The sequence below is a fragment of the Capra hircus genome, chromosome 8, assembly GCF_001704415.2.
Source record: "Capra hircus breed San Clemente chromosome 8, ASM170441v1, whole genome shotgun sequence".
In the NCBI taxonomy this organism is placed as follows: domain Eukaryota; kingdom Metazoa; phylum Chordata; class Mammalia; order Artiodactyla; family Bovidae; genus Capra; species Capra hircus.
In genome coordinates, this window is record NC_030815.1 from 110,856,608 (window position 1) to 110,868,282 (window position 11,675).

General features: G+C 62.5%; 1 protein-coding gene across 1 annotated transcript in view; it reads left to right on the plus strand.

Annotated features, from left to right (window-relative positions):
• Positions 1–11,079, plus strand: part of TSSC1 (tumor suppressing subtransferable candidate 1) — a 67,674-nt gene extending 56,595 nt beyond the window's left edge. Inside the window, exons 6-9 of the mRNA XM_018052728.1 lie at positions 3,555–3,691; positions 6,055–6,222; positions 7,468–7,635; positions 10,615–11,079. Coding sequence (XP_017908217.1) covers positions 3,555–3,691; positions 6,055–6,222; positions 7,468–7,635; positions 10,615–10,789 — 648 coding nt within the window. The 3' untranslated portion in view covers positions 10,790–11,079. The remainder of the gene's footprint in view (positions 1–3,554; positions 3,692–6,054; positions 6,223–7,467; positions 7,636–10,614) is intronic.

Sequence of the window (11,675 nt, forward strand, 5' to 3'; positions counted from 1 at the left end):
GCCCTGTGACCCTGGGGCGGGGGTGGGGGTGGCGGGACCCTTTCTTCCCCCTTCTGAAGGCAGCGATGGGCCTGGGGTGTCCTGCCGAGTCCCGTTCCCACGACAGTCCTGAGGCTCCTCCCTGGGCCCAGAAGACAGCGTCCCCGTCCCTCCCCCTGGGTCCCTGAAGGCAGAGCAGAGCTACGTGCCGGGGTGGTGCTTTGTAGGAGTTCGTCTTGTTGGGTCCTCATAGCCTTGGGGGCAGGTTCTTTGATATCTGTCTTACAAATGAGACACAGGAGAGAAAGCCAGGCCTTAGAGAGACACAGTAACTCGTGGTCATTCACTGGGAAAGCGGGGACCCACTCGGGGGTCTGGCTCAAAGGGGGGCTGCCCTTCCCTGAAGGCACCCCTGATGGCGTCGGCTCAGAGGGGCATCCTGGGTGTGTCGGTGAGAATGCATTTGGCTGCAGCACATAAGAAGTGACTTAGATAGAGAGGAGGTTTTATTGTCTGCTGAAACAGAGGCCCGGGTTCAGGGTCTTCATCAAATCGAGGGCCTAGCGACTCTGTGTGTTTGCCCTCTGCCGTGTCCGCCTGTCACTGCTCTCCCCGTCATGACCGAAAGGTGGCTGCAGAGGTTCCAGCCGTCACATCCAGACTCCACAGCACCCTTGGTTTGTAAGGAAAGCCTTTCCTGGAAGCCCCTTTGTCACCTTTTCACGCGTGACTGTGTGTCCAGGCCTAAGCCCGTCTTGGAGGGGGAGCAAGCCCACCAGGCCTGGCTCAGGGCCGTCTTAGTCCCCGGGGGCTGTGCAGGGCGTTCCAGGGAGAGGGGCTCCCACGGTGGGGGCTGCTGTGTGACCGGCAGCTGGGGCCAGGCTCACGGTGGACTCGCCTGCATGGACGCGGCGTCTCTTGTGCTGGAAAGGCCACAGCCCTGCAGTTGCTTCACGTTGGTGGGGTTAGGGGTAGGATAGTGGCACTTGCTGACCTCTGTGGTCCTGAGGGACATGTGCTGGGCCCCAGATTCTTGAGTCCTGCCACCGCTCCACGCTGAGTCCTGCCACCGCTCCATGCTGAGTCCTGCCCTCGGCCCAGGTCTGCCGAGTCCTGCCCCCTGTCCACGCTGAGTCCTGTCCCCTGTCCGTGCTGAGTCCTGCCCTCAGCCCAGGTCTCTGCCCAGTCCCTGCTCCACGCTGAGTCCTGCCCCCAGCCCAGGTCTCTGCCCAGTCCCCACTCCATGCTGAGTCCTGCCTCCTCTCTATGCTGAGTCCTGCCCCCGCTCCATGCTGAGTCCTGCTCCTGGCCCAGGTCTCTGCCCAGTCCTGCCCCCCGCTCCACACTGTGGGGCTTGGCAATGAGGGTGCTGCTTGGGTCTCTGGAAACCACGCCGAGACTCTCCTTGAACTGGCCCCGCCGGCTTGAGTCCCAGCATTTTGTTCTTTGGCGGCGCCTTCTTTGTTCTTGTCCTGCACCAGTGGCTCTTCTGAGAGGGTTTGGGGGAGCCTTTCATCACTCCTGGACCAGGAAGCACTGAATATTTCTCTTTAATGCTGGAAGCAGATTACCGTGTGCACTGCACCCTCTGGAGTTCTTGCTGAGTTCTGTCTCCGTGTCACCAGGAAACCAGAAAAAGTGATTGATTAACCTTACAACGTGCACCATGCTGGCTGCCCCAAGTAGCCCCTTAAAAAATTGATGGCGAGCTGTCTTTCGGGTTTTCATTAAAATCTGCCTCGCAGACTTCTCAGCACCCGTGGGCACGGCGCTCTGTGGTCCTGGTGGTTTCTGTGTTGGAGTGAGTGGTGGAGCGGGAGCTGGACCAGTTCTGCAGGGCGGCTGTGACCTCGGGCGGGGCCCCTGCCCTCTCTGTGGGGGTCCCCACTGCTGAGTCCACGTGGGGTCTTGTCGGTTTCCCATGCTCCCTGACAAACGCCCCCAAGTTAGCGCCTCCCACTGGCCATCATGTGGCTTCTGTGGGGACCGTCAAGTCTGGAGCCTCAAGGCTGGTGAGGCTGCGGGCCAGGTGTCAGCGGGGCTGGGGTCTCATCGGAGAGCTCTCGGATGTGCTTGGACAGAGGGCCTGGGCTCCTTGTGGACTGCTGGCCAGAGGCCACTTAGTGTGGGTGTTGGAGGCAGACAGTGCCGGTTAGTTTCGCGGCCTTTCCTTCCCTTGGAGCCCTAAAGAGTCAGCGTAGAGGCAGCGCGGGGAGCTTGACTGGCGGTGGCGTTTGTTAAGGGTTCAGCCTGGTGCTTGCTCCTGGTCATGGAGTGGGGTGCAGGGCAGGCACCCAGGAGGGCTCCCCGTGAACCCGGATGGGTGGCCGTCTGCGAGTTACCTTAGAGATGAGACGCTGTCCTGACCCTGTGGGCCTCTGTCCGATACTCGGGGCACGGACTCCAGGCGTTCTGCCCCCGGGAGAGGAGCGCGTATGCCCGTGAGGACTAGCGCCGAGATAGGCTGGCACGAGGCCTGTCGTCCACGTGGTTTGCAGAGTCGGTGAGGCGGGAAAGTGGGCTTTGGGGAGAAAGGTTTTCTGGGACAGGTTGAGACTGTCCAAGGGAGAGGTGAGGTGCCTCCAGTGGGTCAGTGCCTCCTGGGCGGTGAGCCCTGGCGCTGCAGTCACACCGTAAATGGGGCCCTGGCTCAGTCACTCTTAAAGCTGTCTCTACTGTCAGATTTCTTAATCGGGCCAGGCTCCTGGGAGAGGAAGCAGGTGGTTCTCCCCAGGTTCCGGTCGAATCCCCTTGCACTGACCGTCTGCCTTGTGGGCCATGCCTGGTGGGGCTGAGTCTGGGCCTGATGAATTCCTGGGGCCTCCGTCCAGCACTGCGGTGGCCACCCCGGACCCCTCTCAGAGGTTCTGCAGGGCAAGGCTGGTGTTCAGGGTTAAGTGAAGTGGGTCACAGAGGGGCGAGTGTCTGAGGGCCACAGACAAGCCTGGAGCCGCCTGTGTCCATCCCCACCAAGTGACAGGCCTTTGTGCAGAAGATTGAGGGCGGGTGGGCAGCGGGGTGGGGGGCCCGTCTCCCAGGCTCCCCCAGGGCCGGTGGTCTCCAAGGTCTCCACTGTTACCTACTGGGGTTAATTAACCCCCAGGTAACAGAGCTGGAGACCCTCGAGGCTGGGCGGGCACTGTCTGAGCATGTGTGTGGTCAGGTCGTGGCTGTTGGCCCGTCGGCACCTGAGGCTGCCCATGCGGACCCCTACCACCTCATCCTTGTTTTTGGAGGAAGCTGATGCTCGGCCTGTTCCGTATCATTGCCTCAGATTTGAGCAGATCCTCTAATCACACACCAGCAAATCCTGTCTGAGAGAGGCTCTATTAATACCCTTGCTATTTTTCTTGCTGTGCTCCATTTTATAAATGTATATATATATATATGTTTTTTGCAAATATGGTTCAAACATTCTTGCCTTTTAAGGGCAGAAAACAATGACAGAGCTTCCTAATTGTTTTCAATAGTTACCTTCAACGATATCCTGTACAAGATATCCTCTTAAACGTTCTGAATAGAGTTCGAATTACTTCTCTTTCCTTCTTCCTTTGAAAACATCCCCAAACCCACAGCTGGCCAGCTCAGCGTCGCTGGAAGGGAAAGGACAGCTGAAGTTCACGACGGGCCGCTGGAGCCCACATCACAACTGCTCCCAGGTAGCCACGGCGAACGACACGGCCATCCGAGGCTGGGACACGCGGACCATGAGGTCAGTGTCGGCTGGGCCGGACTCGCGCCCGGAGAGCCGCCCGCCCCGCCCTATCCTCGACTCGGTTGGGTCAGCTCTGCTGGGGGCCACACGACCGGGCTGTTGCGGTCTTGGTGTTGTAGGGTGTTGCACAGCCGCCTTCCTCTTCCGACCCCGCCTTCAGTACACCAGGGGCTGTGGGTCCGAGCCCCTCTCCGGCGGCCTGACTCCTCCGGGTGCCCTTCAGCAGCCACAGTCTCCCATGGAGATCCGGGTCAGGCTTTCGCAGCAGCTCAGGCCCCAGACGGTGACCGCAGGCTCCCGGGCCCTGTGATGGGCAACTCCAAGGGGAGGGCTGCCGTGTCTCCGGGGCGCATGCCCGGAGGTGATCACACTGTGTCACCTAAGTCGTTACACAGATAGCCCGCGCTGCTGGCGGAGCACAGAGAGCAGCTTCTCTGCGCCAGGTGTGGGTTGACAGGCAGAGGAGTGACGGGGGCGCTCTGTTGCCATGGCAACGGGAGCACGGCAGTCTTTTCTAAGGTACAGTTCATCCCCTCAGCACACTGTGATTTATCACTAAGCTGCAGAGACGGAGGTCGGGAAATAATTCCTGTTGCCTTCAAGGGTGGGGGCACCGCCTTAAATCTCGGTCCGGGGCTCCCCGAAAGTGCAGGGTAATCCGTAATCGACGTGTGTGTCTGTGCCAGGCTGTGCTGGGTTTGCTGTGAGGTGCTGGAAGCTCTGGGCTTGGACTGTGGGGACTCAGGACCAGAACGCGTGCCTCCAGGGCCCATGGCCGTCTTTCCCTGTTCTCATCATTCCCTGAAGGATGCGAAGGTTTTTGGGGTCTATATGAGAACCTCTAAGGCTAACCTCACAGACCCCAAATCCAAGGCCTGGGGGGCGGCGCCCTGCAGCCCGCTTGCCCGCCGTCCCTGGAGGGCGTCCCTGGGTTTCTGGCAGCGGGTGAGCTGGGCTCTTCTCGACACGGTCTCTCTCCTGCCCACAGCCTGTGCGCCTCCTCAGCCAGCTGCTTCCCACGCTGCTTGGGGTGTGCGTGGGGCTTTTCTGTTCAGGCCGCCACGCCAAGAGCTGGCAGGAAAGCCTGAGTCAGCATTCCGCAGGCCCTGGGACCTCAGCAGGCTCGGTGTTATCCATTTTCCTGCTTCCCTCGCAAGATCTTGAGGCTTGGGCTTCTTGTTTTAGGAAGAAATTACTAGGCTCTTGAAAAGGTACAGGATGTAGAAACCAGTTCCCGATTTAAAAGTGGCTTTGGGCTGGAAAACCTGGCCTGTGAGAAATGATGGGAAGGATTAAAGTCGTTGCCCTGAGCGGGAGCATGGAGGTCTGGGGTGCCGCCCCCCGGGAGCTGCAGGGAGCACGTGACCCAGCACCTGCAGGAGGGGACACTTGAGAGGCAGCTTGGAGCTGGGTGGTGGGGCATCAGTCAGGTCTGTGCGCGCGTGTGTGTGTGCACCTGTGTGTGTGTGCCTGCTCTTCTGTGCACGTGTGTGGGCATGTACACCTGTATGTGTGGGCACATGTACCCGTGCGGGCACACACGTGTGTGCTGCGTGCATTGCGTACCTGTGTGCACACCTGCGTGTATGTTCTCCACACATGCGTGTGGGCATGTTCACCTGTATGTGTGGGCACATGTACCCATGTGGGCGCACGTGTGTGTGTGGTATGTGCATTGTGTACATGTGTGCACACCTGCGTGTGTGTCCTCTGCACATGCGTGTGAGCATGTATACCTATATGTGTGGGCACGTGTACCCATGCGGACACACGTGTGTGCTGCGTGCGTTGTGCACATGTGTGCACACCTGTGTGTATGTCCCCTGCATGTGTGTGGGCATGCACACTTGTATGTGTGGGCACGTACCCGTGTGGGCGCACGTGTGTGTGTGCTGGGTGCATTACGTACACGTGTGCACACATGTGCACGTGTGCCCTCTAGGCAGCTGTGGCTCAGCCCCTCCCACCGGCGTGTCGGCACCCAGGCTGTGTGCGTGGTGAGGGACAGGCCCGGCCGGGACGGGCAGCGTCTCCCTCAGCGTTTCTGAGGTTCCTCCTGCTTCTCCTTCCTCTCCTGTCCCTGCGCCTCCGGCACCGTCAGCACCGCACCCTGCTTTCCGCCCCCTTTCTGTCTCTCTGGTCCTTCTGGACGTGGGCTGTCCAGTCCCCTCTCTCTGGCTCCCTCTCATCAAGATGCCAGGTCACCCCCTTGAGAGCTGCCAGCCAGCCCCCATCACAGGCACCGACCGCGCGCGGGAGCCCCCGGCCCGGCCCCCGCCTGGCCGGGGTCTGGGAGAGGCTGTGGGGGCCGGTGCTTCCCGTGTCCCCCCCTTACCTGTGTGTCCACCCCCCGCGCCCAGCCAGATCTACTGCATCGAGAGCGCTCACGGCCAGCTGGTGCGGGACCTGGACTTCAACCCCAACAAGCAGTACTACCTGGCCAGCTGCGGGGACGACTGCAAGGTGAAGTTCTGGGACACCCGCAACGTCGCCGAGCCGGTCAAGACCCTGGAGGAGCACTCCCACTGGTGCGTGCCGGCCGGGGGGGCAGTAATTAGGTGGTTTACTTTGCTGATTACGTCACTGTTTGGAAAGGCAGAAACCAGCCTAGTTTGTGCTGCTGTGACTCATTCAATCAACCAGTTTTATTTTTTCTTTAGGAAAAAATTCCAGATCTGAATGTGATTCATAAACGTAGGAAAAGAAAAACATTAGACTCTGTCTCCTCTTGAAATAGTGCTGGTTCACGTATGCAACAGTGAGTGTGCCCAGATGCTCCTGGGGCATTGTGTGCCATGCAGGGGGTGGAGAGCCCAGTGCCCAGAGGCAGGAGGCCAGATAGGCCAGTCCAGCAGCATCCATGGGGAGGATGGTGAGGCCGGGCTGGGCGTGCAGCACGCAGCACCCCCAAGACCCGCCGTTCTCCCTAACGTGCTGTAGCTGTGTATTCACCACGTGCTGGGGCTTTTTGCTAAGTGAAAGAGATCAAGTCGGAGAAAATCGTTTTCATCCAGATAAAGCCTGTTGTGTGTGCGTACATGTGTGTGCATGCGTGCTTCTGTCTGGATGCACACGTGTGCCTGAGTGTGCTTATGTCTGCACGTCAGCGTGTGCTGCTGCGTGTGTGTACACATCTGTGTACATAAATGCACGTGTGTGTGCTTGCATCTGCGTGCATATTTGTGTACTGCTGTGGGCATGCACACTTCTGTGTGTGCTCGTGTGTATTTACCACTTGAATGCTGGAGTACAGTTTAGACAGTTCGGTCATGCCTGCAGTCCGGGAAGAAGCTCCTGTCCCCTGGACCCAAGTGGGCTGTCTGGCTGTCCGCTGCCCACCCCCCCAGCCCCGGGTCTGCAGCAGCTGCCTGGCGGGCGGCTCAGCACAGCGAGCTCGGGTCCTGTGGGTCAGAAGGAAGCCGGGCCGAGTGACCAGACCAGACGGGAGGGCTGCGCTGGCCGGGGCAGTGCTCCTGGAGGCTGCCTGGGGCGGGCTCGCGTCTCCGTCCTCTCTGGTCCGCACTGTGCTTCTCAGGCGGTCACGGCCTCCGGCACTCTGGGAAGCCTGTGTGCCCGCTGCACAGGAAGCCCAGTGAGCCCCCTGCAGTCCCTGCTGCCGTCTGGGTGTGTCTCTGTCGGTTGGGATTTACAAGGTTTCAGGCTGCGCCGCGAGCCTGCCCCTGCTGACCACCACCCGGTGCTGGCCTGAGCGGGATGAGGCTGCCCCGTCCAGGAGGGCTGATGGTCCCAGCGCCCTCTCCCCCCACCCCCAGGGTGTGGAACGTCCGCTACAACCATTCGCACGACCAGCTGGTCCTCACGGGCAGCAGCGACAGCAGAGTCATCCTCTCCAACATGGTGTCCATCTCCTCCGAGCCCTTCGGCCACCTGGTGGATGACGACGACCTGAGTGACCAGGAGGAGCGCCGTCTGGAGGAGAAGTAAGCGCGTGCGACAGGCGGCCCCGGCGTGCGGGAGCGTCTCCGGGTCCCTGTGGTGGGGGCGTGGGTGATGGGGTCGGGTGGCTCAGCAACGCCGTCTGGCGTGGCCTCTGAGATGCGTGTCTGTCCACATTCTTGCTAAGCTTCACAGGTGAGGTTGTGAGGACCGTGGCTGGTCTGCACCCTCGGGAGTGAGCCGTGGCCCCCGCTGGCTCTCGGGATGCCCCTTGGGGCAGACTTTGCTGGGCATCCCTGCTCACTGTGCTGTCCTGGGTCAGGTTCGGCCCATCTGCCCTTGCTGGCAGGGGGCAGGGTGGGACCGCAGGCCCAGACCTGGTTCGTCCCCCACCCTCCTTCCCCTGAGGGACCCTGAGGCGCTGCTGGGACCTCAACGTGGTGCCTGCCTTGACAGCCGCACCATCTTTTCGTGGTGGCGTCTTTTCCCCGGACCTTCCAACCCTACTTGTGTCTGCTCAGGGGCCCTCTCTTCACCCTGGGGCCCAGGCCCCGAGACTTGTGGGGGCCTGGGCTCTGGGGCTCACGCAGGGTGCCCTAGTCCAGGGCGGCGGCACCCAGGAGGGCCGGTGCCCTGCGTCAGCAGCCTGGGTGTTGCAGGAGACGCCCCTTGCTCTGGGGAGGACGTGTCTCTGTGGCGGTGGCTGCCTTCTGGTGTGAGGGAGCGTGCTTCAGGCCTCCCTGGAGTCGGGTCTGGGGCCGGGGGGTCTGGAGCAGAGCCCGTCGAGTCAGGCAGCCTGTGCCCTGGAGTGTGAAGAGGGCTTGTCCTTCTGTCCTGAGCTTCCTCACTCTCTGCTGTTGTCTGATTGCTTCTGCTGCCCGCCGACCGCCCAGGTGAAAGTGAAAGCCGCTCGGTTGTGGCCGACTCTTTGGTGTACCCCATAGATACACAGGCCATGGAACTCTCCAGGCCAGAGTACTGGAGTGTGTAGCCTTTCCCTTCTCCAGGGGATCTTCCCAACCCAGGGATCAAACCCAGGTCTCCTGTATCGCGGTCTGATTCTTTACCATCTGAGCCACAAGAGAAGCCCAAAAATACTGGAGTGGGTAGCCTATCCCTTCTCCAGTGGGTTTTCACAACCCAAGGATCAAACCCAGGTCTCCCGCATTGCAGGAGGATTCTTTACCAGCTGAGTCACAGGGAAAAATCCCCACGTGAGAGGCTGACTTGGCAGTGACCTACTGATCGTCTCCCTTGACGCCATTGTTTTCCTGTTCAGACGCTGGGAAAGACAGCATTTAGACACAGCTGCGGTGGCTTCAGCCCAGCGGCCTGCCACGTGCAGGGCTCAGGGCCCTCTGCTGTCCTCTCTGCTCTCGGCCAGGCAGGAGTCTGCGTCCTGTCTGTATCGGAAACAGAGCCAGCAGCCGCCTTGTTGGCGCCGAGTGGTCCTGGGGTCCCCCCTGTGCGCGACAGCTTCAGACAGGCTCACCAGGAGGGGGGCAGGCATGTGGCTGGCAGGCATGCCCGGAGATAGTGGCACTGTGAGCTGGCCCAGTTTCCTGCTAGCCTGCTCCTGGGATTGGTCCTCACATCTTAGTGAATCGGGGGAGTGGGACCCCCCTAAGGACTTGTATGAAGGGTTTATACCAGGCTGCCTGCTGGCCACTGCAGGCCGGCTTCCTGGGAGGACAGGGCTAGGGGACGAGTGGGATCCTGAGCCCAAGACCAGGGGGCACGTGGGGCGGGGTCTCCCGAGAAGGGCTCCAGAGCCCGAGACCAGGGGGCATGTGGGGCAGATCAAGGGGCAGGCAGGGTGGGGTCTCCCGAGAAGTGTCCCCAGAGCCTGGGAGGAGGGGGCACGCCATGTGGGGTCTCCTGAGAAGGGTCCCAGAGCCCCAGATCAGGGGACAGGCGGGGTGGGGGTCTCCCAAGAAGTGTCCCCAGAGCCCAGGACCAGGGGGCACATGGGGTGGGGTCTCCCGAGAAGGGTCCCAGGGCCCCAGATCAGGGGATAGGCGGGGTGGGGTCTTCCGAGAAGTGTCCCCAGAGCCCAGGACCAGGGGGCACACGGTGTGGGGTCTCCCTAGAAGGGTCCTGGAGCCCGGAAGGAAGGACTCGTGGGGCGGGGTCTCCCGAGAAGGGTCCTGGAGCGCAGGGACTGTGGATATGCAGGGTGGGGTCTCCCGAGAAGGGTCCCGCGTGCTGAGAGTCCTGTGGGCAGGGAGCGTGGGTGGGATGGGAGGCAGCGCCCCAGGCCCTCCGGCGGAGAAGCAGCTGGCGCGCTGCAGGCCTGTGTTCTCTGCAGCTGGGTGGGCGGCGCAGCTCTGCGAGCTCCCGGGGGTCTGCGTGTGTGAGTGCTGTCCGGCCGGTGTCCCAGGGAAGGGGTGCGTGAGCCCCGTTTGCAGGGGTTGATGGGGAAGTCACAACCCCAGCCAGGACCTGCTGGCCCTGCCCGCAGGCTCCAGCCAGCCCCGCCCCCAGTCCAAGCTGTGCTGTCTGGTCCCCAGGTCCCTCTGTCAGACACCACGAGACCATCAGCCGTTCTCCACCCAGCCACCGTCCCCCTGAGCTCAGGCACGTCCTGCTTCAGGGCTAATGGAGGAGGTGTCGGGCAGCGGATGGTACCCCACCCTGCCCCGTAGGGCCCTCTGGGGGTGGCCCTGGGGTCCTGCCCCCAGGAGGAGGTGTCGGGCAGTAGATGGCCCCCACGGCCCTGAGACCCCTCTAGGGTGGCCCCGGGGTTCTGCCCCCAGGAGGAGGTGTTGGGCAGTAGACGGCCCCCACAGCCCTGAGACCCCTCTAGGGTGGCCCTGGGGTCCTGCCCCCAGGAGTAGGTGTTAGGCATAGACGGCCCCCCACGGCTCTGAGACCCCCTCTGGAGTGGCCCTGGGGTCCTGCCCCCAGGAGGAGGTGTCGGGCAGTAGACGGCCACCTCCCCACCCCGCCACCCCTCGGCTCCTGGGACCAGGCCTGTGGCTGGGGCAGGGCGCCCGCCCCTCACGTGTGTTGGTGCCTTGCAGGAGCCAGGAGCCCCCGCAGGATAGCGTCATCGCCACCTACGAGGAGCACGAGGACAGCGTGTACGCCGTGGACTGGTCCTCAGCCGATCCCTGGCTGTTTGCCTCCCTGAGCTACGACGGGAGGCTCGTCATCAACCGCGTGCCCCGGGCGCTGAAGTACCACATCCTGCTGTGAGCGCCGGGCTGCCTAGGGACTCCAGCCGCGGCGTGTGGGGCCCAGGCTTTCCAGGCAGAACCCCGTCGGACATGGGCGCCCACAAACAGTGGCAGGGCCTCTGCCCGCTGGCCTCTGCGCCTGCCGTCTCTGCCCTGGAGACAGAGGTGCCCAGGCCGAGCGGGGCGCCTGCTCTCCTCCGGCTCTGAGGGCTGTTGGGCATTTCCCTGTGATTTGTTTCCCTGATGTCGACCTCGTCTTCTCGCGAGATTAAATGGAATAAAAGCAGCAGGGCGGCCCCTGGCGTCCTCCCCGGGGCTCCGCTCGGCCTTCGCCGTCTCAGCCCGGAGGATGGGCGGGTGGGCCTGCTGCCCCCGGGGGGTGCTGACGCTGCAGGTGCCCCGAGTCTGCCCCGGCCAAGGCCCTATCCCTGGCCGCCACACTCCCCGGGGTTCTGTGCTGGAGGCTGATGGCCCCCACGTCACCGCGCGGTCAGGGCCCGCCTCGGTCACTCGGACGCCTTCCCGCTAAGCCCTAGGTTGTTGGTGAACCCCTCCTCCCCTGGGCACCCTCCATGGGGCAGGCGCGTTCAGCTCGGAGAGGCTGGTCTGCGTGCGCCCCCCGACTGGAGGCTGGAGGACCAGCAGCGTCACCTCACTCACACTTGGCACCGACTGAACGCGTGCGGATTCTGCATGGATTGGTGCTGGGATGCAGGCCCGGGCTGGCCCTCCGGCTCTCGGCAGTGGTCCCTTCCAGTCCGCGGACAAGGTGGAACCCCAGAGTCAAGGGAGGGAAGGTGGGCTGCAGACCCTCGGTCCTTCAATCCAAAAAACCGAAGTGGCTCCCTGGTGGCCCCGGCCAGAGGTGGACCTGAGCCCTGCCTGGGACCGTCCACGCGGCCACA